This window comes from Oryctolagus cuniculus, chromosome 17 (genome assembly GCF_051225735.1).
Source record: "Oryctolagus cuniculus isolate XC-2025 breed Fujian yellow rabbit chromosome 17, ASM5122573v1, whole genome shotgun sequence".
Taxonomy (NCBI): domain Eukaryota; kingdom Metazoa; phylum Chordata; class Mammalia; order Lagomorpha; family Leporidae; genus Oryctolagus; species Oryctolagus cuniculus.
The window spans coordinates 51466251-51492287 of NC_142883.1; the positions used below are offsets into that span (position 1 = coordinate 51466251).

Here is a 26037-nt window from a genome sequence, read left to right on the forward strand (position 1 = left end):
TGTATGCGTCAGCCATGTGGGAGACCTGAAAGAAGCCCTTGGCTTTGGCGTGGGGCCCAGTGCTGGCTGTTGGCGGCCACCTGGGAAATGAACCAGCAGATGGAAGATCTGTCTCTCCTATTCTCATAAAGATTAAAAAAAAAAAAAAATTAAACAGCCACTGCCTTCTTAGACCCTCTTTTTTAAAAACAACTATACGATCAATTCTGTCTTTACTCTGGGTAATGACAGCTTACACAGATTTTATGTTTTTTAGCCACTAAAATTATTTTTGCAGCTGTTCACTCTTTCTGCAGATACTGGCTTCAGGCTCCTGTCCCCCTCCCATGATTCCGGCTTCAGCTCCTCTTACCGAAAGTTCCCGCCGGTCAAAAGCCGCTCTTCCTGGTACATCAGCTGCTCTTTCCCAACCTCAGCCCCGTGCTGTCTCTCCCCACTATCCGGAGAGGAGGCCTGGACTTTCCCACCCTCCCTCTCCTGCGGCTGCTGCTTTCACTTCCCCAGTCCCTAGCATCCTCAGCTAGATCTCAGGGAGAGTCTGCTCTCTGTAAGAAGTCTTATTGCTTTTATTGTCCAAACCCTTAGTTCTTGTTTTGCCTCTGGGTCAGGCCTGCAGGAGGAAGTGGGCAGGGCGTCCAAGTCCCCATCTCCCACCAGAGCCTGTCGGTACTCGTGTGGAGTGCAGCGCAGGAGCCAGGCCACACAGCCGTGGGTGGGCGTGGGTTTTAGCTGTCCTGGTGATCTGTGGCCAGCAGAGCAGGGGGGTGCCAGTGCTGCACCCCATCCCTCAGGTCTCTCGGTCCCGGCCCGAGGTGCAGGTGCCGCTGTGCCTCCAAGCTCAATGCAGCTCCTCGGCCTAGTTCTCCAGCATCTGCTCGCAGGTTCGGGCCACGTCACTGAGCTTGAGGCGTGCATAGTCTACCCGCTTCAGAGCCATCTGACAGTCCTTCCTGGACGAGTAGCTGGAGCCCTCGTGGGGCTGTCCTGTGGCCACCTGCGGGGCAGTTACACATCAGTGGGGCACTGCCTCTGACCCATCGCCCCTCTAGGCAGCAGATCCCTGAACTTCTGTTCACCTGATCCGTTCAACGGAAGCGACAACAAGCACTTCTCTAAAATTCATGAAGGATCAGGTAGGATAACGCAAGGCATCTAGCACACCTTAAAAATCCGTGAACGCCGTCAGCCGCTGTTAGCGACTGCACGGTCTCTCAATCTGTCCCTTTTCTTGGGGTGCAAGCACCTGGAACCTCTTGCCCCAAGGACAGGGTCCGGAGGCTTCAGCGCGGCCTGTACGACCTCTCCCAGGCTGTCATCGCCCCAGTGGCTCTCCGGCCTCCACCCTGCGAGGTCGGCCGCGCTGCCGTTCATTCCTTCATCCCCCGCCCCACACCCACCTGGGTGAGGTAGCGGATCTGAGCCGACAGCTCCGCCTCCACGTGCTGCACCGAGGCGGTGAAGGCTGCCGCCTGCCGGTCGAGGAGCCGCTCGTTGGTTTTCTCTTTGGACAGCTCCAGGATCACTGTTCCTGCAGGGGTGGGGCCTGTCAGGGACGCCAGGAGAACCCCGCCCCGGCCCGCCCCTGGGCCACGCCCCCCCGGGAACCCCCGCCCGCCGCCGCCGCCGCCGCGCAGGCGCACAGCGTCCCTCCCGCGCCGCGCGCCGGCGCTTCGGTCAGTGTGTCAGCGTGCCGCTCAGGCTCGGCTCCGGCTCGCTCCCCAACCTGCGTTCTGAAGGATGGCACCAATTTCCCTTTCGATGTCTTCCAGGGCGCGCAGTCGCTCGTTCGCCAGGCTATAGGTAGCCATCGTCCCTCTGGGAAGCCCCTACGGATTTTTTTTCCTTAAGCGAAGCGAAACGCAACGCTTCAGCCCGGAAGTGACTGACGGCGTGCACCTGCGCAGAGAGTGCTCTCTAGTGGACACTACAATTCCCAGGATGCTCAGCGCCGCCTGGTCCGTCCCTGTGCAGTCGCTGAACTACAACTCCCAGGTATCCTGCGCCTCCGCCACGGGACCACCTGTGGTAAGAGGCGGTGTGGATTATTCCTCAGGCTGAAGACTTTCAGACCTCGCCACCTGCTTGACACTGGTCCATATTTAATTCATTCTGCAAGAACTTGTGAGGGTGTTTAGGGTGCTAGGTGGTGGTGGGGGAGTCCTGGGGTATTCCTCCCGGCTGTATAGCCATGCGCCCTTTGCCCATGCTGCCCGGGGAAAGCTTGACCGTGGTGTCTCCTCAGTGTACCCACCTGACCTGAATACAGGCTGCTGACACACTCCGGGATGCCGACTCCTCCCTGTCTTTCCCCCTTTCCCTTCTTGGTTAGCCACCTCGCGTGGGCCCGGGGATAGGGCGATGGTTGAGATAGCCGCTCACGTGGTCGCGGGGTGGGTGCACGGTTAGAGGTACGGCCGGTGTGCACCGCACGGGGCACGGACTCGGGGTTCTTGGAGAAAGGGCTGCTGAACGGAGCAGCCGACTGCAGGGTGATGAGAGGGTGGATGCAAAGCGGGAGGCATGCAGATGAATGGAGATAAGTTAAGCTTGACAGTTCTAGCATTTAACTTTGTCCTTCACTAAATCCTGATAAAATAACAATAGGGTGTCTGTTTTTAAGACAGTTTCTTTTCTTTTTTTAAAGAATTATTTTATTTATTTGAAAGAGTTATAGAGAGAGGTAGAGCCAGAGAGAGAGAGAGAGATCTTCTGTTCTGCTGGTTGACTCCCCAGATGACCGCAATGGCCAGAGCCAGAGCTGTGCTGATCCAAAGCCAGGAGCCAGGAGCTTCTTCCGGGTCTCCCACGCAGGTGCAGGGGCCCAAGGACTTAGGCCATCTTCTACTGCTTTCCCAGGCCATAGCAGAGAGCTGGATCGGAAGAGGAGCAGCTGGGACTAGAATCAGCGCCCATATGGGATGCCAGTGCTGCAGGCTGGGGCTTTAACCTCCTGCACCACAGTACCAGTCCCACAATAGGGTTTCTTTTTATTTATTTTCATTTTATTTGAAAGAGAATTTCCATCCATTGCTTCACTCCCCCAAATGCCCACAACAGTTAGGGCTGGGCCGGGATGAAGTCAGGAGCCTGGCACTCAATCTGAGTCTCTCATGTCAGTGGCAGGGACCCATATATTGGATGCATCATCGATTGCATTAGCAGGAAGCTGGAACTGGATGCAGAGCCAGAATTTGAGCCCAGGCAATCCCCTGTGGGATGCAGGCATCCTAAGTGTTTGTCTTAACTGCTGCACTAAATATCCACCCCATGGTATTTTAAAAAGAGGTCCAAGTGGGGCCGTGTTGTGGTACAGCGGGTGATGCTGCTGCCTCCAACACCGGCATCCCGTATGAGCACCAGTTCCAGTCCCGGCTGCTCCACTTCCTATCCAGCTCCCTGCTAACCACCTGGGAGAGCAGTAGAAGATGGCCCCAGTACTTGGGCCCCTGCACCCACATGGGAGACCCGGATGAAGCTCCTGCCTTCAGCCTGACCCTCCCATCCATTGTGGCCATTTGGGTAGTGAACCAGTGGATAGAATATCTCTTTTCCTATTTCTCTGTAACTGCCTTTCAAATAAATAAAAATGAGATATCTCTCTCTCTCTCTCTTTTTTTTTTTTTTTCCTAAAGAGAGTCAAAGGGAGAAGAGTTAATAGGTAAAGTTTAGGTAGAAGCTGGAAAACGGGCCAGCTGGTCAGTGATTTAGCAGTGAAGTGCTAGCTAAGCCAGCCTCGGAGAAAGTGTAGAAGCAAGCCAATTTCCCCTAGAATTACAGCATCACGGACAGCTGGGGAGAAAATGGCTGTAAAATTAGGAAGATGATTTAAGGCAGCTGGACTGCCAGCGCTCCCTGATGCATCTGCTCTCTCCTAGCGCTGTGGATGCCGGACAGTCCTCTGTTGAAGATGGAAACAGGGTTGTAGCTTGGAGGACACCTGGGCGAAGTTGAGGGCAAGCATTTCTGTAAGGACCGCAGAGGTTAAGTGGAAGTGCATCTACTGAGTGGTAGTTTATAGAACTCTGTCAGCCACTGGATGTCTCTTCTGTGGAGAATTTGAAAAGTCAAAGACCAAAGGATATTAACACCAGGGGCTCTCCAAGAAAGCAGTTAATCGGTCAGATCGCCTCAAAGTGAAACTCACATTTGGTAAGTCCCCACTGTGTGCATGGAACTTCTTAGCGCTTCACTCTTACATATGAACAGTTACCAAAGAATTTCTAGGTATTTGAAGAAACTTTCTATATTAGTCAGCTTTTTGTTGCTTTAACTAAAACATGTGAGAGAAGGCTCTTAGGAATAGGAAGATTTCTGTGGCTCACACGTGGGGAGGTTCACAGTCCAAGACTGGGTGGCTGCATTGGTCCGTGTCTGCTGAGGATGATGGATGGCAGGATGTGTGCCGAGGGAGGGTCACGTGGCAAACCAGGAAGCAGAGAGGGACGGGAAGCTTGCCTGTCTTCACCCTCCCTTCGTGGTATCCTTGTAAAGCCACCAGGATTTAGCTCTGGGGCTCTACGCCCACAACTAATGTGATCTCCTAACTCACCAAGGCCCCTCTCTCAAATACCATAATTGGGTTAAGTTCTCCACAGTCCATTAACATGAGACTCTGGGGTTCAAGCTCTTGACACAAGGGGACACTTCAGGGGACACCCAAACTATTATACAGACCATAACACTTTCTAACCTGAAATACAGAGACCAAAATAAAAGGGAAAAAACACCATTTGAAGCTCTTAGATAAGAGTTATTATAAAAAAAGAGTTGAAGCCAGGGCCTGGGTTGTGGCACAGCAGGTTAAGCTGCCGCCTGCAACGCCAACATCCCATATAAGTACTAGTTCCAGTACTGGCTGTTCCATTTCCAATCCAGCTTCTTGCTAATGAGCCTGGGAAAGCACTGGAAGATGGCCCAAATGTCTTGGCCCCTGCCACCCACATGGGAGACCTGGATGGAATTCTAGGCTCCTGATTTCAGCCTGGCCAAGCCCCAGCCATTGCAGCCATTTGGATAGTGAACCGGCAAATGGAAGATACTCTTTCTCCCTCTCTCCCTCTCCCCCCACCCCCATCTGCCTCTTACTCTTTCTTAGTAACTCTGCCTTTCAAATAAGGAAATAAAATTTTTTTTCTTTAACTGTTTTTAAAATTATTTTTTAAGGAATACAAATTTCTCAAGCACAACTTTAGGAATGTAGTTATTCTTCCCACCATATCCGCCCTCACTCACACTCCCACCCCTCCTCCTCCTCCCTCTCCCCTTCCCAGTCCCACTCTTCATTAAGATTCATTTTCCTTTTTTTTTTTTCCTTAAAGACTTATTTTTATTTACTTGAAAGAGTTACAGAGAGAGGTAGAGAGAGAAAGAGAGAGAGGTCTTCCATCCTCTGGTTCACTCCCCAATTGGCTGCAGCGGCCAGAACTGAGCCTTATCCGAAGTAAGGAGCCAGGAGCTTCTTCCAGGTCCCCCACGCGGGTGCAAGGACCCAAGGACTTGGGCCATCCTCTACTGCTTTCCCAGGCCATAGCAGAGAGCTGGATCGGAAGTGGAGCAGCCAAGACTTGAACTGGCACCCATATGGGATGCTGGCACTTCAGGCTGGGACTTTAACCTGCTGTGCCACTGTGCCACCCCCAAGATTCACTTTCAATTAATTTTGTACACAGCAAATCAACTCTGTACTAAGTAAAGATATCAACAGACACACACACATGCACCCCCCCCCCAAAAAAAAAAACTGTTTGAGACTAGTTTTACAGTTAACTTTCATAATACAACTCATTGAGGACAGAAGTCCTGCATGGAGAGTAAGTGCACAGTGACTCCTGTTGTTAATTGAACAATTAACACTCTTATGTATGATGTCAGTGATTACCTGAGGCTCTTGACATGAGCTGCAAGGCTATGGAAATCTTTTGAATCCATAAACTCCATCAGTATTTAGACAAGGCCATAAGCAAAGTGGAAGTTCTCTCCTCCCTTTAGAGAAAAGTACACCCTTCTTTGATGGCCACTTCTGTCTGCTGGGATCTCACAGAGATCCTTTGTATAGAACATTTTTTTCCACAGTGTCTTGCCTCCCAATCCTGAAATGCTCTCACGGGCTTTTCAGTCAGACCAGGAAGCCTTAAGGGCTGATTCTGAGGTCAAAGTGCTGCTTAAAGCAATTGTCATTCTATGAGTCTGCTGTGTGGATTACTTCCCATGTTGGAACATTCTCTTTTTAAATAAAATTTTTTGTTTTTGTTTTTGTTTTTTGACAGGCAGAGTGGACAGAGAGAGAGACAGAGAGAAAGGTCTTCCTTTTCCGTTGGTTCACCCTCCAATGGCCTGTGTGGCCTGTGCGCTGCGGCCAGTGCACCATGCTGATCCGAAGCCAGGAGCCAGGTGCTTCTCCTGGTCTCCCATGCAGGTGCAGGGCCCAAGCACTTGGGCCATCCTCCACTGCACTCCCGGGCCACAGCAGAGAGCTGGACTGGAAGAAGAGCAACCGGGCAGAATCCAGCGCCCCAACTGGGACTAGAACCCGGTGTGCCGGCGCCGCAGGTGGAGGATTAGCCTAGTGAGCCACGGCACCGGCCTTTAAATAATTTTTAAAGGTTGAAAAGAAAGCACACTTGAAAAATCAATCTTGAGAGAAGGAATGAAAAATCTATCCACAAGAGTTTGGAAGAGGGGCTGGTGTTGTGGTATAGTGGGTAAAGATGCTGCCTGCGGTGCTGGCATCCCGTATGGGTGCTGATTTGAATCCCTGCTGCTCCACTTTTGATCCAGCTCTCTGCTGTGGCCTGGGAAAGCAGTGGAAGATGGACCAAGTCCTTGGGCCCCTGCACCCATGTGAGAGATGTAGATGAAGCTCCTGGCTCCTGGCTTTGGCCTGGCCCAGGCCTTTCCATTGTGGCATCTGAGGAGTAAACCAGCAGATAGGAGATCTCTGTCTCTCTAACACTGACTTCCAAATAAATAAGCAAATCTTAAACACCCTCCCTACCAAAAAAAAAAAAAAAAAAAAAAAAAAAAACACTTTGGAAGAGGAATTGTGGAACTGTGGAACTCTTCTAGCAAGTAAAGCAAAAGAAAATGAATGGCATATAGGAAAGAAAAGAAAATCAGAACCAGTCCTAGTCCAGGAGGCTTAATTCTAAGGGAGATCACAGAGAAAATTAAGGTGAAGAAAGGCTTTGTGCTGCAGGTAGCATTATGCAGTGGGTTAAGCTGCCACCTGACACCAGCATCGCATATAATTGAGTTTTGGCTACTCTGCTTCCAGTCCAGCTCCCTGCTAATGTGTCTGGGAAAGTAGCGAAAGGTGGTGCAATTTGTGGGCCCCTCCTACCCACGTGGGACCTGGTGGAGTTCCAGGCTCCTCACTTTGGCCTGGCCCAGCCCCAGCTGTTGTGGCCATTTGGGGACTGATGGAAGGTCTTTTTGCTTTTCTCTCTCTCTCTCTCTCTCAAGATTTACTTACTTATTTGAAAGGCAGTTACAGAGAAGCAGAGAGAGAAGTATTCTATCTGCTGGTTTACTCTCCATATGGCCGCAATGGCCAGAGCTAGGCTGATCCGGAGCCAGGAGCTTCCTCTGGGTCTCCCACGTCAGTGCAGGGGCCCAAGGACTTGGGCCATCTTCCACTGCTTTCCCAGGCCACAGCAGAGAGCTGGATTGGAAGTGGAACAGCTGGGACTGGAACTGGTGTCCACATGGGATGCTAGCACTGCAGGCGGCGGCTTTACCCGCTACGCCACAACACAGGCCTCATCTCTTTGGATCTTCCTCTCTTTCTGTGATTCTGCCTTCCGAATAAATAAATAAATCTTTATAAAAGTGAGGTGATTTGTGTTTCTAGATATAAAAAGCCTATCAAATGCCCTATGTAATGGAAGAAGATAAGACACACACACACACAAACACACACAAATGACTTAGAAAGCTCTCACAAAGACTTCCAGAGAAAATGACCACTTACTATGGATCAGCCATCAGAATGGGGTAGGCCTCTTAATAACGCTCCATTTGGGAGACAGTGTAGTGATGTCTGTACATTTGGGGGAAAGTATTTTCCAATCTAGAATTCGGTACTCCAGCTTTTGTTAGGATGAAAGCTAAAAACCAGTGACTCAAAATAGAGCTTCAAGTTATTGGAAATGCAGAATCTCAGTTCTCACCTTGGATACACTGAATCCGTATTTGTATTTTATGATCTCCAAGTGGTTTGTGTGCACAGTGAAATCTGAGGAGCACTGCTGTAGGGTATTGTTGTTTGCATTGTCTGAGCTGGATTGCTCCCATCCCTGGGCTGCTCCTGGCAGGAAGAAGGGAAGAGAACATGTGGAGGAGGCGGACCTGTCTCACAAGTCCAGCTAGGTAGTGGCCATGTCATTTATACTCAATTCCATTGAAGAAAACTTGGTCGTATGGTCTCATCTAACCCTAGGGTTCTGGGAAAGGTGGTCCTCTTCCAGGAGACCAACTATTTTCTGTCTCTGCCATGGCAGAGAAGATTTTAGGGGCTGTCAGAGGCTCACAAAGCCAGACCCTCATCGATGAAGGTAGGAGAAAGACATCTCGATACCTTTAAGATTTTAAGTTTTTTTCTCCTCGGGGCTGACATTGTGGTGCAGGTGATTAAACTGCTGCTTGGGACACTGGCATCCCTTGTTGGAGCACTGGTTCGAGTCCCAGCTGCTCCACTTCCCAACCAGCTTACTGCTAATGTGTCTGGGAAAGCAGTGAATGATGGCTCAAGTACTTAAGCCCCTGCCACCCATGTGTAAGACCTAGAGTTCTTGGCTTCTACCTGGCCCAGCCCTGGCTGTTGTGGCCATTTGGGGAGAGAACATGTAGTTGGAAGGTCAATATAATATCTGTTTCTTCTTGTCTCTCCCTCCCTATTGCTCTGCCTTTCAAATAATTAATCTTTAGGAAAACTCAAATTTTTTTTTCTCCTCTGTGCACCCATTCTTGGCAAGTTATTCAAGTTAGGCTATAAGATAAGGGATCCAGGAACTAAGGCCATCTACTCATGAGAGAGGTGGATGGACACCCCAGGGTTATGACCGAAGGGAATCAGGCCAGTAGGCACAAGAGTATTGTGTTCAGAGGGATCCTGCAGAGATTTGCCCACCCACAGAGGTGAAGGAGATGAGTATATGTTTTGTTTTGAATGCATTGAGAGGATATGGTGACCTTTGGATGGTATAGGGCTGAAGTAGTGATAAATTCAGAGAATAAAAAAATTTTTAAGGGACTGGCACTGTGATGTAGTGGGTAAGCTGCCGCCTGCAGTGCTGGCATCACATACGGGTACTGATTCAAGTCCTGGCTGCTCCACTTCTGATCCAGCTCTCTGCTATGGCCTGGGAAAGCAGTAGAAGATGGCCCAAGTCCTTGCTCCCCTGCACCCGTGTGGTAATAGCTCCGGCTATTACCGCCATCTGGGGAGTGAACCAGCAGATGGAAGACCTTTCTCTCTCTCTCTAACTCTGCCTTTCAAATAAATAAATAAATCTTTAAAAAAAATTTTTAAATGGTAGTTATTAATGGAAAACAAAGTTGTGCAAGAAGAGACACATGATTCAGCTCAAAATAATTAAATAGTGACTATTACTCTAATCCCAAATGATATCATTCTCTTGGGAGTATGGTGTGGAGAAGAGGGGAAAGTGTTCCATGTTGGGGCAGGGGCAAAAGAGAGCTGAATCTTCACTTATGTGATAGGAAGCCGGTGGATGATTCTTAAAATCAAGAAGTAGCAAAATAAGCATCTGAGGTACCCGTGTGAGGCACAGCAGTGTGGACGCTATGTGGGATGCCTGCATCCCATAGTGGCATGCCTAGGTTCGAGTCCCAGCTCTACTGCTTTTTGTTTTTTATAAGATTTATTTTATTTATCTGAAAGAGAGACAGATCTTCCATCCACTGGTTCACTCCCCAAACGGCCATGGCAAAGCCAGGCTGAAGCCAGGAGCCAGAAGTTTCTTCTGGGTCTCCCATGTGAGTGCAGGGGCCCAAGGACTTGGGCTATTGTCCACTGCTTTCCCAGCTACATTAGAAGGGTGCTGGATCAGAAGTAGAGCAGCGGGACTCGAACCGGTGCCCAGATGGGATGGCAGTGCTGCAGGCAGCAGCTTAACCTGCTACACCACAGCACTGCCCCCCACCCCCAGCTCCATTTCTAATCCAGCTTCCTGCTGATGTGCACCCTGGGAGGCAGCAGGTGATGGCTCAAGTACTTGGGTCCCTGCCACCATTGTGGGAGACCTGGATTGACTTTTGGGCTCCTGGCTTTGTCCTGGCCTAGCCCTGGCTATTGCAGGCATTTGGGTATTGAACCAGTAGATAGAAGATCTCTCTATGTTTCTCTGCCTTTCAAATAAATAAAAATAAACACAATATTTTTTAAAAGGGAGATAAAAGTAGTTGCCTCTGAGGAGAAATAAATCAGAAGAGGAAGGGTCCACTTTTTGTTCTGACAGCTCTTACAGTATTGTCTCATTAAACTCTGTTCATGTCCAACTTTGAAAGTAAAAAGTAAATAAGAAATGAAAAGTGAGAGAGTAGAGATATACAGGAGGCCTTCCAGGGGCTGGTGCTGTGGTGTAGTGGGGTAAAGCCACTGCCTGCATTGCTGGCATCCCATATGGGCGCTGGTTTGAGTCCTGGCTGCTCCACTTCTGATCCAGCTCTCAGCTATGGCCTGGGAAAGTAGAGGATGGCCCAAGTGTTTGGGTTCCTGCACCTATATGGGAGACCCAGGGGAAGCTCTTGGCTTTGGATTGGCCCAGCTTTGGCTGTTGTGGCCATTTGGGGAGTGAACCAGTGGATGGAAGACCTCCCTCTCTCCTTCCCTCCTCCCTGTCTCTCTGCCTCTGCTTCTCTGTAACTCTGTCTTTCAAATAAATAAATCAATGTTTTTTTTTTTTTTTTTTTAAAGAGGTCTTCCAAATTCACGGAAAATGTGTATCCTGAAGAAACTGGATTTCAAAATTCTTTGCCATCAAAATAAGCTTATGTTTTCATTCAATTTTTCCACCTTTTTTATTTCTTTCTTTTTTTTTTTTTTTGACAGGCAGAGTGGACAGTGAGAGAGAGAGACAGAGAGAAAGGTCTTCCTTTGCCGTTGGTTCACCCTCCAATGGCCGCCGCGGCCAGCGCGCTGCGACCGGCGCACCGCGCTGATCCAATGGCAGGAGCCAGGAGCCAGGTGCTTTTCCTGGTTTCCCATGGGGTGCAGGGCCCAAGCACCTGGGCCATCCTCCACTGCACTCCCTGGCCACAGCAGAGGGCTGGCCTGGAAGAGGGGCAACCGGGACAGAATCCGGCGCCCCGACCGGGACTAGAACCCAGTGTGCCGGTGCCGCAAGGCGGAGGATTAGCCTAGTGAGCCGCGGCGCCGGCCTCATTTTTAAAATTTATTTATTTTTTTTTAATTTTTCATTCATTCAAGGCCAGGAGGCAGAAGCTTCTTCCAGGTCTCCCACACAGGAACAGGGGCCCAAGCACTTGGGCTATCCTCCACTGCTTTCACAGGCTATAGCAGAGAGATGGATCAGAAGTGGAGCAGCCGAGTCTCAAACCGGCGCCCACATGGGACGCTGGTGCTGCAGGCAGCGGCTCTAACCACTATGCCACAGCACCAGCCCCTTTTTTATTTCTTTATTTGAGAGGCAGAGCTCCATCTGCTGGTTCATTCCCCCAAATACTTTCAAAGCCCAGGGAGCCAGGAACTCAATCCTGGTTTCCCACATGTGTGACAAGGAACCCGACTCCTTGAGCCATCACCAGCTGCCTACCAGGGTGCACATTAGCAGGAAGCTGAAATTAGGATCAAGTCTGGGACTCAAGCCCAGACACTCATATAGGATGTGGATGTCCCAAGCCGGGTCTTAGCTGCTGTGCCAAAGCCCAACCCCCTTCACCAACTTTTTGAAGTTCCTTTGTACTTCATTCTGCAAGGCCTAAGAGCGTCCTTTGGTTTCCTCCCTCGTCTCTCCCTTCCCCCTCCCTTCCATGGAGGGAGCCATGTGTGGTTTATTTCCCGTGGCGGTAGAGCCGGGAGAGAGGTTGAAGAGAGGGAGGTGGTTTGATCAATCCAGGTCTCAGAGGAGGCGGGAGGGGAGAGGTCTGAACACAGGCAGGGGGATTCACTGTGCGGGAGAAGGCATGGCAATCTTGATTGTGCAGGAGAGCTGGTGTCGACGCCAGTGTTGATCAGTAGAAGGTGGGAGACTGAACTCACTCTGTATTGCCTAATCTTTGTGAAAAACAGCAGACGTCCCTGTGAGAATAAGGAAGGGAGAAAACTAGTGAGGGTGGGAGCCAGAGAGAGTTGTGACCAGAGGGAGGTGGACAGGTGATCAGGTGTGGAGGGCCCAGGTGACGGTGGAGACCACAAATTCTTAAGCAGCCACAAATCCGTGTTTACTGCCTGTTACCGTGTTGGCACCTGGGATGTGTTGGGGGATTATTTGTTGGATGAACGCATGAGGGCTGTTTTGATTTCTCTCTATAGTGTGCGTGTGTTTCCCACCCCTACCCCGTTGGTGTGGAGAAAGTGGGGGGTATTTGGACAGATCCAAGGGTACGGTTTGAGAGGGGACATGGGAAATTCATGGGAAAATGAAATTAAAGATGAGTTTAGGCCGGCACTGCAGCTCACTAAGCTAATCCTCTGCCTTGCCGCGCCGGCACACCGGGTTCTAGTCCCAGTCGGGGCGCCGGATTCTGTTCCAGTTGCCCCTCTTCCAGGCCAGCTCTCTGCTGTGGCCAGGGAGTGCAGTGGAGGATGGCCCAAGTGCTTGGGCCCTGCACCCCATGGGAGACCAGGAGAAGCACCTGGCTCCTGCCATCGGATCAGCGCGGTGCACCAGCCGCAGCGGCCATTGGAGGGTGAACCAACGGCAAAGGAAGACCTTTCTCTCTGTCTCTCTCTCTCACTGTCCACTCTGCCTGTCAAAAAAAAAAAAAAAAAAAAAAAGAAAAGAAAAGAAAAGATGAGTTTATTTTGGTGGAAAAACAAGTAAAATCCATGCGTAGGCTCTTCATAATACCCATTTCCTGTGAATTTTTTTTAAAAATTCAATGTATTTATTTGGGGGAGAGAGAATACTCCTACCCAGTGGTTCACTGCCCAAATGAACTGGAGTCAGGAGTGGAGCAAGGTACTGAGTTCAGGCACTGCAGCGTGGGACATGGGTATCTGAACCACTAGGCCACATACCTGCCCCGTTCACGAACCTTTTTTTTTTTTTTTTTTTTTTTTTTTTGACAGGCAGAGTGGACAGTGAGAGAGACAGACAGAGAGAAAGAGAAAGGTCTTCCTTTTGCCGTTGGTTCACCCTCCAATGGCCGCCGCGGCTGGTGCGCTGCGGCCAGCACACCACGCTGATCCGAAGGCAGGAGCCAGGTGCTTCTCCTGGTCTCCCATGGGGTGCAGGGCCCAAGCACTTGGGCCATTCTCCACTGCACTCCCTGGCCACAGCAGAGAGCTGGCCTGGAAGAGGGGCAACTGGGACAGAATCCGGCGCCCCGACCGGGACTAGAACCCTGTGTGCCGGCGCCGCAAAGTGGAGGATTAGCCTAGTGAGCCACAGCGCTGGCCATGAACCTTTTGAAGACGCTTATGTTAGGCAGGGAGGACGAGTTGAGTTGTGCTCATGACAAAGAGGTTGATGTGACGATCTTGACCTATAGGCTGGGAAGAAAAGGAAGTGTGAAATTGTAAGAAAATAGAAGGGCCTAGAGCTTTGTGACAACAAAACAAACCAAGGAGCCATTAAGGAAAGATCACATTAAATTAAAAAAAAGTGAGGCATCTTTAAAGATAAGAAAGGAAGAAAATGTTTTCGAACTAGGTAAAGGTAATGCTTTTACACATATAGGGAATGTGCTAAGCATCATTGAGTTATATATTTTAAAACGAGAAACTAGATCCAAATTCAAATGGTAGGGGCCAGTGTTGTGGTACAGCAGATTAAGCACCATTTGTGACCCCAGCATCCCATGTTGCAGGAGTTTCTTCTGGGTCTCCCATGTGAGAGACATTGCTGGCACCCCATATGGGTGCTGGTTTGAGTCCTGGCTGCTGCACTTCTGATCCAGCTCTCAGCTATGGCCTGGGAAAGTAGAGGATGGTCCAAAGTAGAGGAGTCCTTACTGCTCTGCTTCTGGTCCACCTTCCTGTTAACACACCTGGGAAAGCAGCAGCAGATGGCCCAAGTACTTGGGCCTCTGTCACCCATGTGGGAGACCTAGATGGAGTTCTGGCTTCTGGTTTCAGCTTGGACTAGCCCTAGCTAATGCAGCCATTTGGGGATTAAACTAGTGAATGGACTATATCTCTCTCTCTTTCTCTGTATCACTCAGACTTTCAAATAAGTGAATCTTAAGAGACATAAAAAACTGGGTATGAAAAAAGGGCTGATTTCTTTAGTATATAAAGTGCTCTCAAGGGGCTGGTATAGTGGCAGGCCAAGCCACCTCCTGCAATGCTGGCATCCTACATGGGTGCCAGTTTGAGTCCTAGCTGCTCCACTTCCTGTCCAACCCCCTGCTAATGCACCTGGGAAAGCAGCAGAAGATAGGCCATGTGCCTGGGCCCTACACCCACATGGGAGACCTAGATGAAGCTCTTGGCTTTGGCCTGGCCCAGCCCTGGCCTCCGTGGCCATTTGGAGACTGAACCACCACATGGAAGATCTCTCTCTCTCTCCCTCTCTCCCTCTCTCCCTCTCTCCCTCTCTCCCTCTCTCCCTTTCTCCCTTCCTCCCTTTCTCTCTTTCTCTCTTTCTCTCCCTCTCTCTGTAACTCTTTCAAATAAATAAATCTTTTTATTAGAGTACACTAAGGAAAAGGAACACCATTCAATAAATTGGGTTCATCCTCACTTACAGAACAAAAGATGCTATTTAAAAGTAGGATAAGGGGCTGGTGCTATGGCATAGTGGGTAAAGCTGCCACCTGCAGTGCTGGCATCCCATATGGGCGCCAGTTCAAGTCCTAGCTGCTCCACTTCTGATCCAGCTCTCTGCTATATCCTGGGAAAGCAGTGAAAGATGGCCCAAATCTTTGGGCCCCTGCACCCACATGGGAGACCTGGAAGAAGCTCCTGGCTCCTGGGTTCAGATTGGCCCAGCTCTGGCCATTGTGGCCATTTGGGGAGTGAACCAGCAGATGGAAGACCTCTCTCTCTTCCTCTGTCTCTCTGCAACTCTGCCTTTCAAATAAATTAATAAATCTTTAAAAAAATAAATAAAAGTAGGATAAGACCAAAAAACACCTGCTAGATGGTAGCAGTCAAAGAGCCACTCACCCTCTTTGATCCAGCAATGCTACTTTGAAGAATTTGTCCTCCAGGTAGATGGCGTATATGTAAAAAAAAAATCCCCATATCTTCAAGGGTAATTACTGTAATACTGTTTGAATTAGCAAAAACAGGTGACATTCTATATCAGTAGGAAACTGGTAAAAAAAATAAATGAATTGGTGGTGGAAAGCTGTTCTTTAAGAAAATGTGGTGGGTCTGTATGCATTAAGGAATTATCGCTTAAATACACTAGTAGCAGGTGGGTGCTTGGTGCAGTAGTTGAGACACCTCTTCGGGTGCCTGTACTCCCTATCAGAGTGCCTGGTTTGAGTCCTGGCTCCTCTGATTCCAGTCCAACATGCTAATGCACACCCTGGGAGGCAGCAGGTGATGGCTCAAGTACTTGGTTCCTTGCCACCCACCAGGGAGACCCAAATGGAGTTCCAGGATCCTGGCTTTGATGTGGCCTAGTCCTGGCTGTGGCGGGCATTTGGGGAGTGACCAGTAGATGGAAGATCTCTCTGTATCTCTGCCTTTCAAATAAAATGAAAGTAAATGATACCTATGTATACATTTTAAAGATGTATTTACTTGATGGCCGGCGCCACGGCTCAATAGGCTAATCCTCTGCCTGCGGCGCTGGGACCCCAGGTTCTAGTCCCGGTTGGGGCACCGGATTCTGTCCCTGTTCCTCCTCTTCCGGTCCAGCTAAAAAAAAAAAAAAAAAAAAGATTTGTTTATTTGAAAGGCAGAGTTACAGAGAGGGAGAGAGAGAGAGAGAAAGTCTTCCATCTGTTGGTTTACTTCTCAAATGGCCACAGTAGCCCGGGAGCTGGGCCAGGCCAAAGCCAGGAACCAGGAACTCCGGTCAGGTCTCCCATGTGGGTGGCAGGGACCCAAGTACATGGACTATCATTTGCTGCCTCCCATTAGCAGGGAACTGGATAGGATGTGGAGCAGCTGGGACTTGAACCAGAGCTCATTTGGGTTGCTGGCATTGTTGGCAACAGCTTAACCTGCTGTGTCACAGTGCCGGTCCCAAATAAATGAGATTTTAATAAAATACTATATTAGGGGCCAGCATGGTAGCATAGCAAGTAAAGCTGCCGCTTGTGATGTTGGCATCCTAAATGGGCACTGGTTTGTGTCCCGGCTGCTCCACTTCCAATCCCACTCTCTGCTCATGGCCTGGGAAAGCAGTGGGAGATGGCCCAAGTTCTTGGGGCCCTGCCACCCACTTGGGAGTCCCGGATGAAAACGATGCTTGGATGAGTTGGCACGCAGACTAAAGGCCTGGGTAAGCTGCCCCGGTGCCTCACCAGCCTCATCTGCTATCTCTGTCCCTCCTCTTCACACATGATGGCGCTGTTGTCCAGGGTGCTCACCCCTGCAAAGTCCCCAACTCCTGCTCCTCTTTCAATTCTCCCCCTACAGGTCACGTGCTCCAGGGGCTGTTCCTCTAGTGCCGGCCTAGGCCACAGCCCACCTCTCGTGCCTTCTCAGAACTCCTGTACGTCTCCCTCGGCACACAGACGCTGTAATTCAGTCACTAGGGCATGATTTCATGCTTGTTTGGGTTCCACTGCTGTGTCCTTACACTGACTGGCAGGCACGTAGTAGGGACTCACGTGAAAGAAGGAACCTTAAGAGAAAAAGGATAGACAGGTTGGGCTACAGAAGTAAGAGATAAGTCCCTGGGGTGTGGCCGACTCCCTCCAGCTCAGCCTGGGGCTGTTGCCAAGCCTGGGGAGTCCCCAGTGAGTGTCACAGGAGCTGCTGTCCCTGGGACTTGGGCCCAGGGCAGCCTTACTCTCGGCTGCCTGAAGCCTTGGCTTCTGTACTAGAATGGAAGTCCCAGACTCCACGGCGGGGTCACGTGGCCTCTGGCTGGGTGAGACCTGCAGATGTGGTCCCAGTAAGCCCCAGGAATGGGCTGGCCCAGCGAGCAGATGGAGTGGAAGCGAACACGGTCATGCATTGTCGGCTGCCCTGCCCAGCTCTCGCAGCCCCTGGTCGGCAGGGCAGTTACTTATTATTTCCCCTGTAAAATGACTAAGTTTACTTTGTGGCTTTACCAAGCAATACACTTGCGTTTGGACGGACCAGATCGAGTCTCATTGTTTACCTTGGAACACAGGCTCAGCACAGTCATTCACTAAATACTGAGAGGCCGTGCGTCGGGTGCCCTGGGGGTGCAGGAAGCGCCCAGATGAGCATGCCAGACGCGCTTTATCCAAGGCAGAAACACACACATGTACACTTGTGCCTATTAAAAGGTTTATTTGCTTCTTTATGCTCAAGAAACAAAGCGACAGCCTCGCCAGCCCCTGCCCCCACCCCAGGGTCTTGTTTTGGAGGCACGGGAGGCAGAGTGACGGGAGGGGAGGGGCGTGTTGGTGTGAGGCCGAGTGCGGGAGTTCTTTCTCCCCCTTCCCCTCCTATCACTTCTCTGTTCAGTGCCCTCCCTCTGAAAGATGTAGGGATGAACTCAGCCTGCTACCCGTGGAGGGCTGGGGAAGCAGAGCTGTGAAAAATTAATGCCCACTTTGAACAGGAGATGGGTCCAGTGCGTATCTTGGGTGGGGGGATAGGGAGAGGGGGTTGGGGATGGTTGAGGAATGCTGGATGGAGGGGAAGGGAAGAGAGGCCGGGCCACCCTGCCCCCGCGACAGTGGGGGTCTTGGTCCAGCCCTTCTTCCTAGCAGAACTGGTCATCGTAGTCATCATCCTTCATCCCTTTCAGCCGAAGCCTGGCAAAGTCCTCAAACACGATGTCGTCATCAGTGGCATAGCTTGGCGGGAGAGAGGGGGACACGGAGTGAGGCCACGACACTGCCCTCAGCACAGGGCAGTTTTAGAACAGGCATGGGACCCATGGGACCAGCGGGGTTCGCAGGAAGGGACAAGGAGGGCAGTGAGAGGCAGCCGCACAAGGCTCAGTCATCTTAGCATGATGCTTCAGACTCCCTCCCGCCAAAACATGAAAAAAACTTGAACCAGAGCTCATCTGGGTTGCTGGCATTGTTGTCAACAGCTTAACCTGCTGTGTCACAGTGCCGGTCCCAAATAAATGAGATTTTAATAAAATACTATATTAGGGGCCAGCATGGTAGCATAGCAAGTAAAGCTGCCGCTTGTGATGTTGGCATCCTAAATGGGCACTGGTTTGTGTCCCGGCTGCTCCACTTCCAATCCCACTCTCTGCAGTGGGAGATGGCCATCCTAGGTTAGCTGTCTAGAGGGGGTCAGTGTGAAAGGGGGTGGGGATGAGTTTCTTACTTGGTATCAAATTCGATGAGGTTGGTATCCACAGGGACATCTGTTTCGGGAACCACTGAGGCAAGGGGGAGACGGGGAGGTGAGTGGGTGCTGGCAGGACCCATTTTCCCCACTGGCCCTCCTTCTGGAGGCTTGGGGTACATGGTGTGCTCACCTGACTGGGGTCTGGGCAGGGTGATGTGGTCGGGGGGCTTGGGGTGCATCAGGACAAAAGGCAGCTCCACAGAGACATCCCTGCCAGGGGGTGGGGGGGACCATGACAGTGAAAACGATGACAGCGATGCCGATGCCACAGAGCCACAGCACGCCGTCCCTGCCCCTCCCAGGGCTCCCCCGCCACTCACCCGCCTCGAGACACCACCAGCTTCACCTTGACCCTGTAGGACACCAGGATCCCCAGCACCTCCTTGTTGGCACCCTCCTTCACACTGCAATTGGGGACCCGAGACTTGGGTCACGGCCCGTTGCCCCATCTCCTGGCCCCACCTTAGGATGCCTCCAGGATCTGGGCAGGACTACAAACTCGCAACATCCACAGGCCAGACCACACCCAGCATCCACCTGCGCGAGCCCTCCTGTGGCTTGCTCTCTCTGTCAGAGACAGAGTCCGTCGGACCTAACAGCCCGGCACAGTCTCGCTCTCCATCAGCCCCTCCTCCTCCTCCTCTCCTTGCAGCTCCTTCGAACCCTGCTGGCCCGCCAGCTTGCTGTGTGTGCAAAGGCGCCAGTGGGGCTGAGCTCCAGCCCGTGGTGATGCTGGGGACTCCAGGCTGCCCCCGCCCAGTGGTGCCAGGGTGCCTCGCAGTGGCTGATACACCTGCCCAGTTCTGCTTCCAAGTCTGGGCCTGCACTTTTCCTCCCCTGCTGCCTCTGGTCTTTATTCAAAAGTTACCTGTTAGGAGGCCTTCCTAGCCCAAATGATCACACCCTGCCCCTCCACGCTTTCTATCTCCCTCTGCCTGGCTGTTCATGCTTGTCAGGAAGCCTCCGCCTAGAACAGCAGAGACCCGGCTGGTCACCGTCCTGGCCTGCAGGGGGCGCCCCTCCCGCGTCCTGCACTCACATGGTGCTGGAGGCCAGGTTGGTGTCCTCATGCTTGAGCTTCCCGTCCAGGGCGAGGCCACGTTTCTCCCGGTTGTCACTAAGCAGCGGGGTGATGGTGTACACCTTACAGAACGTGGAACTGGGAGACACCTGGTCGCTGTGAGCGGGGTGAGGGCCAGAGAGGAGACTCTTGGAGGGCCAGGCTGGGGCAAAGCGCTGCCTCCTAGCCCCAGGCAGCATCTCCCGGTCACTTCCCTTTGGGCACAGGTCACAGGGGAGGAGGTCTGGGCTCCACCTGCTCATGGGCAGGAAGAGCGTGGAGCCAGCTGGCTGCGGAGGAACCCCCTTCTCGGTGGAGACAGTTCAGGAGGGACTGCACCCCCCCACACACCTGACACTCGCCCAGGCCTCGCCTTCTCCCCCTGACACTAGGACCCGGGGCTGTTCTCATACTCACTCCTGCTCGAGCTGGGCCACGGGACACTTGTACTGGGCAGTGCTGAAGAGGCAGATGTCGGCGTACTGTCTCACTGTGGGACGGGCGAGGTCAGGCAGTGCCACAGCCCCGGGCCCCGCCCCTACTGCTGCCACGCCTCCCAGGCCAGTCTGGGGCAGCATGGACTCTGTGCACCCCAGTGGGTCTCTCAGGCTGGGAGATGGCCTGGGCCGAAACTGCAGCAGCAGCCACGGAGTCAGTGACACGCGCCTCCCCCAAGAGCCCCTGGCAGCCCCCACCTCCTACCAGAGACTTTGATCTTCTTGACGGTCTTGGTGGAGTTGTTGGTGACATGGACATTGACATTGAGGGGCTCCCCGTGGTAGTACAGCTTTGGAAGGGAGAGTGCCCTGTGAGCCCCGCCTGGGCCTTCACTGCCCCGTTCTCAGCGTGCTCCCAACAGAGGCACACTGCTGTCCTCCCCCAAAGCCAAGCCCACAGAGCTTCTCCCCCCACCACTGCGGCCGCTTCTGAAAGCACCTCTACACCTGTGGCTGGCTCCCCCCTCCCGCCAGGGTCTGGCCTGCTCTGTGGCACCTGCGCCGCCCCCTCGCACCCCACCTCCTTGTCCAGGGAAGCCTCAAGGTGCAGGGACCGGTCAGACATGAGGAAGTGGCGTGTGGTTTCAGCCGAGGGCTGGGGGCCGGGCTTCTCTGGGGCAAACTGCACTTTGCGGATTACCAGTCGCACAGAGTTCCTGGGGGGCGGGGAGGAGCAAGTCCTCAGATCCCTGAAGTCTGCACCCACCCCCTAGAGGGGCTGGGGCAGGGGGGGCTGCAGGGAGCAGCGAGGGAGTGGTTCAGCCATGGAGGAGGCTGCTTCCCTCACCTTTTGTGGCTTTTCTCTTCTAGAGATTTGGCACAGAAGGCTCGAATCTCGAAGTCTACCCCGCAGGCCTGGGGGGTGGGCAGAAAAGGCAGCCTCTTACACAAGGCCCCCGCCCCCCCCACTTCTCTCCCTGTCCCCCCTCTTGGGCTGGGGTGCTCCTGCCCCTCGTGGTCCGAGGAGCACACAGGGTCTCCCTGCTGTGCCTCCCCCGGCACCTGGCAGAGGCTTGGTCATGGCAGTGCACGGGCAGGTCAAGAGAGCAGGGGGCAGTGACCCCACGGTGTCCCCATTCCCACAGGGGACAGTTCCCTAGCAAGCCACTCCTGTACCTTCCCCGTGTCCTCTGGTCCCGGCTGCAGCGTGACGGAGCAGGGCAGGTTCTGGGGTATCTGCAGCAGGGGAAAAGGGGAGGCTTCAGCCCCCCTAGAAAAGACCCCAAACCTTCCTCCCAATCTCAACATCAAAGGCTGGAGGAAGGGAAGGGCCCCAGAGAGGAGGCCAGGTGCAGGGCTTCCTGGATACGGGATGACTGACGGAGGTGGACCTGTCCGTGACAGGCACCTCCCTGCCCCTGCCCCTGCCCCACCTGCACACACTTCCCAGGTCCCTTGCCCTGCAGAGGGGGTGGGGCATCCTCACTGTGAAAAAAAAGGGGTGGGCATGCTGGCCCAGCTTCCTCAGCAGCCGCTCCTGCAGGCGGGTGGGGGGCCGGGGCGGGCTGGGCGTTGGCGGGAAGGCCTGGTAGGTGGCGATGAACAGGTCTTTGCGGAAGGACAGGCCTAGCACATCCAGGTCTTCGCGGCCATAGCGGAAGGCGCAGGTGAGGGTCACAAACACTGCAAGGGAGGGTGGGGGGTGCGGTGAGGAGCACCCCGTCCCAGGAGACTGGCCCGGAGCCCGCTCCCAGCTTCCGCCTCAGCCCTCCATCTCTCTGGGGTACCCTCCGATGCCAGCCCATGCCACGTGGGCCAGTACCTTTGCGGTCCTTCAAGTAGTCAGGGTCCACGAGCACCACGCCATCTGGGGAGGGACACAGGGATCACTGTCTGACTCACTCTCGGGGAGCGAGCAGCCCCTTCCTCGCTGGGGACACTTACCGACGGGGTCCACTTTGTCCAGGTGGTCGACAAAGTCCCGCTTGCCCAAGTACACGGTGAGCTGAGGATGTCAAGGGGTCACAGGGAAGAGTGGAGAGCATGGTGACAGGGCGTCCACCCCTCCCCCAACCCCGGGGCGCCTGCCCCGGGCTCTCCAGCCTGGGCTTTCTCTAGTTTTCCTCCCAGCGCTGTTGAAGGGTGAGGGCGCTGGGGGTTCCCTGCTGCCCAACCAACTTTTGGGCTATTTTGCTGCTCCCTAACCTCTCATCACACCTGTCTACCAGCCAGGTGTGTGTGTAGGTGTGTGTGTGCGCGCGCCTCCGCAGGGAGGACCAGCTGGTTAGATTTCAGCTGCCAGCCTCCAGGGTGCCCCAAGGAGCTCTGGGATAAACAGACCATCGCCTGGGGGTGGGGTAGCTGTTAACTTTTCCCAGCCCCAGGCCCTCTGGGTTGGCTCCTGGGACAGCTACAGGTACAGGGCTGGCTTCTGGGCTCCTCCCCTTTGGCCTTGCTTAGGGACCCAGGCTTGGCCCCAGCAGCCTTGTGGCCAGGGACTCCAGGAGGGAAGGAAGTCAGCTCGGGGCTGTCACAGGAAGTGGGGAGCTAGGGCCGGGGATGGTCTAGGGGCAGACCGGGCCCAGGGAGGGTCAAAAGGTTGGATCAGCAGCGCGGGAGACTCACCTTGCAGTTGGGGCTCGACTTCTTGAAGACCCTAACAAAACAGAAAGGGAAACCCCACTGCCTCCCTCAGACTCAGCAGGGACCCCAGACCAGGACCGTCCCTGCCGAGCCCGAGAAGCAGAGCGCACCCTGGACTCGCAGGGGCTGTGCCCTGCGCTGCCCCCTCCCACTTCCTCCCTGGCAGTCTTTTATACACCCGGCAGCCCCTTGAAGCCGGTTGCTAGGGCAAACGCCCCTTCTCTTGTCCTAGGTCCACCCTCGCTAACCCCCCTCCCGCCATGGGAATGGCTTCTGGCCGCTCCAGGAACCACCCAGGCTCTTCCCCAGGGGCCTTCCCGCGGGGGGCACTGAACGGGGAGGTTGTGGTTCCCTAAGACCTCACTGTCTTTCCATCTGGTCTCCAGCTCCACGGAGAGCTCGGCCTTGGCCTTTGTCCCGCCAAACAGTTCCTACCAGAGGCACTACCCAAGGCTGACCCCGCTCCCTGAACTACCGACCGGCCCTGTCTCTGGCCTCAACAGCTTCAGGTCCTATTTGTCTTTCAAGGCAAGCAGACGCAGTCCAGGCCCCAGACCCTCCAGTCTCAGGGTTCCTGTCACATCTTGTTTATGTTTCGCTTGCGGTGTGATAGCACCCAGAGCAGTTAGCGGTGCCTCCTCTGCCTCCCTCCTCGCCCTGCGAAGCCTCAGAGGCCTCGTTCACCTCGGCACACCCGGCGCGGCAGCCACCGCACGCTGCAGAGGGTGATTGTGGCTAACGTTTTCTGCGTGACTGTGCCGTGCTTGGCACCGTTCCAAGTGCGTGATCGCAGTTAGTACTCAACAGCCCAGTGGTGGGCCCCCAAGAGCCCTATTGTACGGGTTGGGGAAACTGAGGCAGGGAGCGGTCAACTACTTCGTCTAAGGTCACAGAGTAAAACAGAAGTCCGACACAAACTGAGGCAGGCTGGCTGTGGGTCTCAGCTCCCAACAGCTACACGGTTACACTGTCTATCTCTGTAGTGAGCACTGACAGTTTGTTGAGCCGAAGGGCATTTTTCTTCCCAGCTGCTGAAACTATCTAAGCCTCATCAGACTCTGGAAGGGGAGGGACGTGTCTGGCGACCCCTGCTCTGGCCACGTGTGGGCCTGTCCTTGGAAGCACCATCTAACTCCTTCTAGTCCATTCTGCTCGGCAGTGCCCGCTGGAAAGGGTCCCAGAGAGGAGAAACTGAAGGGCTGCCGCCTGGCCCTTCCCTCCTTCCCCTCCAGCACCCCGGTGTCTGCTCCAGGAACTCCACTTGCCCCTTCTCCCCAGTGCAAGCTGTCCAAAGGTCATATGGCAAAGGGCTTAGCAGCCCCTGAAGTTCCCCAGTCACTAAGCTGTCAATGAGGGGGCAGCCAGCATGAGCACCCTACCTTCTGCCCATCCTGGGTTGGGAGGGGGGGCTGACTGCTCTGGCATCATCCAGGCTCTCCCTCCCCTTTGCTTCTGGGTCCCCTCCTTGCCCCAGCGTTTCTACCCAGCAGGGGCGCTAATCAGTTGGCCAAGAGGAGTGTGGCTCTGGGGCAATTACCCTGGAGCACCTGCCCTTTGGATCCTAACCTGGCCCCCTCCTGCCAGGGCAGGGAGGAGCAGCGTGTGCGTGCTCAGGCCGCCCAGGGAGACAGTGTGGGGATGAGCAGGGAGGTGCCCGGTCAGGGTGGGGGGCAGTGAAGCAGATGCCCCTTCGCGCTTCCTGCTATTCTCTCCATTTCCTGTGGCCCAGAATTTGATGGGGGTGGAGGGAATTATGCCAAGTCAGCAGCCCTCCTTTGGCCCATCCGTCCCCCACTCCCTAAACCACATAACGGAAACTGGGGGCCTCCTCCAAGTCAGTGACTTCTCCCTTCTCTGAGGGTGCTTAGCCCCTAATCCAGGACACCCATCTTCCCTTGCTGCGCTGACCTCTCCCTGATAGTGGTCTACTCTACGCTCAGAAGCCGAAGCCTGGGTTCTCCTACTCAATGGGTGGGGTTGATGGGATCTTGTTTTGCAGTTCTAGTGACAGCTCAGGACCACTCATGAGCCCCTCCTGGTTGAGACAAACAGCCCCAACCTTTTCTTTTGCTCCTGCTCCCCTGGGGCCCCGGCATTCACTCCCTGCCCCCTTGGGGGTGTTGGGTCACAACAGGAAGTGGATTTTGGTAGAGACCAAAAAAGAGAACTCGGGGTGTCCGTGGAAGGAAGGAGCCTCAATTGCACAGAAAACATCCGGGGAGTGGATGCGTGGCTCGGGGCAGACCCTTCTCCCCCGCGCCCTGGGAAGGGACGCAGCGCCCAGCCTCGGGGAGGGTCGCCACGCACTCTGCTCCCTCAAGATGAAGCTGTTGCTCCTGGCAACCCACGGGAAGGCAGAAGTTTGGAAGCGGAGCCGCCCGGTCCTTGGGACAGGTGGGGGCAGCCCTTCTGCTGTAGGGTACTGGGCAGGTTTCCCTCGGGCTCCGCACGAGTCTAGAGGGGGAATCCCCTTCCCAGCATCCAGCCTCCTGGGACGCGACCCTTTGGGACCGGCCACCTGCTCCTGCTTCCTCCTACATCGCAGCCCGCACGCGAGAACCCCTACATCCCTGCGAGGACCCCCGAGGCCGGTTTCTGGTACCCTTCAGGCCTTGCTCTCTGCAAGGGCCCGTGCATGCGCCCCCACTCACCCCAGTACCCTCGAGGACCTAAGCGTGGGGCCCCGATGGCTGCCCCCTGGGGACCCAGGCGTCCAGCCCCCAGCTTTCCCTCCCCGGTGTCCTTGTTTGGAGACTATCTCGGCACCAGCCCCGAGCCGCAGCCACCCATATCCCGCCGCGCGGCCCCACCTCCCTTACCTGGTCCCCGGTTTCTCCCCCATGGTGCGCGCGCCCGCCGCCCGCCCGGTTCGGGGCTGGCTCGCAAGCCTTCTCGCCCGCTGCCAGGTCCTGCTCCTCCCCGCGCCACTGCGCACGCGCGTCCTCCGCTCTGTCTCCTCTTCCCCCTCCCCTGCGGGCCCCTCCTCCGGGCCTGGGGAACCGGGGCCAGATGCGTCAGCCGGATCGCGCGCGCCAGGCGCTCCCGCCCTCTCCTCACAGACTCGCGCGGTGATTGGCTCCGCCTCCACCCTCTGCGCTCCAGTCCCCAGGGGAGCCCTTCCCCCAGCGCGCGCGGTCCCTACTCCCGCTTCTCCCGCCCATCTCCCCGCCCTTCCGCAGATCCCTGCAAGCGGATTGGGCCGCTCCAACGAGGCGCCCGCCCTTCAGGAGATTGCAGCCCTCGGATTGGCTCCTGGCATCCACAACCCAGTAGGGGTCTCCTCCCCT

The 26037-nt window shown here is 54.2% G+C and overlaps 2 protein-coding genes and 1 long non-coding RNA gene across 6 annotated transcripts; 1 reads left to right on the forward strand and 2 right to left on the reverse strand.

The window, feature by feature from the left end:
• Positions 1-544: 544 nt before the first annotated feature.
• MED11 (mediator complex subunit 11) lies at positions 545-1864 on the reverse strand. The gene is made up of 3 exons (XM_070061299.2): positions 1724-1864; positions 1398-1528; positions 545-994 (listed from the first exon to the last, which is right to left on the reverse strand). Exons 1-3 carry the CDS (start codon positions 1806-1808, stop codon positions 857-859), a joined length of 354 nt encoding a protein of 117 aa, XP_069917400.1. The 5' UTR covers positions 1809-1864; the 3' UTR covers positions 545-856.
• Positions 1865-1890: 26 nt separating this feature from the next.
• On the forward strand, positions 1891-6989 carry LOC138846197 (uncharacterized). The gene is made up of 3 exons (XR_016224257.1): positions 1891-2025; positions 3876-4149; positions 6267-6989. It is a non-coding gene; the product is annotated as an uncharacterized LOC138846197 (long non-coding RNA).
• Positions 6990-17570: 10581 nt separating this feature from the next.
• On the reverse strand, positions 17571-25772 carry ARRB2 (arrestin beta 2). 4 transcript variants are annotated; one of them, XR_016224255.1, is made up of 15 exons: positions 25570-25748; positions 22733-22763; positions 22052-22112; positions 21930-21974; positions 21594-21790; positions 21284-21343; positions 20955-21022; positions 20688-20823; positions 20366-20457; positions 20088-20160; positions 19650-19787; positions 18931-19014; positions 18741-18820; positions 18587-18641; positions 17571-18099 (listed from the first exon to the last, which is right to left on the reverse strand). XR_016224255.1 is itself a non-coding variant. In XM_002718823.6 (15 exons), exons 1-15 carry the CDS (start codon positions 25590-25592, stop codon positions 18006-18008), a joined length of 1230 nt encoding a protein of 409 aa, XP_002718869.1. In that variant the 5' UTR covers positions 25593-25772; the 3' UTR covers positions 17571-18005. The 4 variants fall into 4 exon arrangements, 2 of the variants coding, with proteins under 2 accessions (XP_002718869.1, XP_089174411.1); XM_002718823.6 differs by having other exon boundaries at positions 20373-20457; positions 25570-25772; XR_016224256.1 differs by lacking the exons at positions 17571-18099; positions 18587-18641; positions 18741-18820; positions 18931-19014 and adding an exon at positions 19044-19577 and having other exon boundaries at positions 25570-25751.
• Between the last annotated feature and the right edge of the window lie 265 nt (positions 25773-26037).

Coding starts and splice junctions, on each gene's coding strand:
- MED11 (XM_070061299.2), bottom strand. CDS start 1,808: ATGGCTACCTATAGCCTGGCGAACGAGCGACTGCGCGCCCTGGAAGAC. Junction 1,529..1,723: donor TGCCATCCTTCAGAACGCAG/GTTGGGGAGCGA, acceptor CCACCCCTGCAG/GAACAGTGATCCTGGAGCTG. Junction 995..1,397: donor AGATCCGCTACCTCACCCAG/GTGGGTGTGGGG, acceptor ACTGCCCCGCAG/GTGGCCACAGGACAGCCCCA.
- ARRB2 (XM_002718823.6), bottom strand. CDS start 25,592: ATGGGGGAGAAACCGGGGACCAG. Junction 20,458..20,687: donor AGGCTTCCCTGGACAAGGAG/GTGGGGTGCGAG, acceptor TCCCTTCCAAAG/CTGTACTACCACGGGGAGCC. Junction 19,015..19,649: donor AACCTGGCCTCCAGCACCAT/GTGAGTGCAGGA, acceptor CCCCAATTGCAG/TGTGAAGGAGGGTGCCAACA.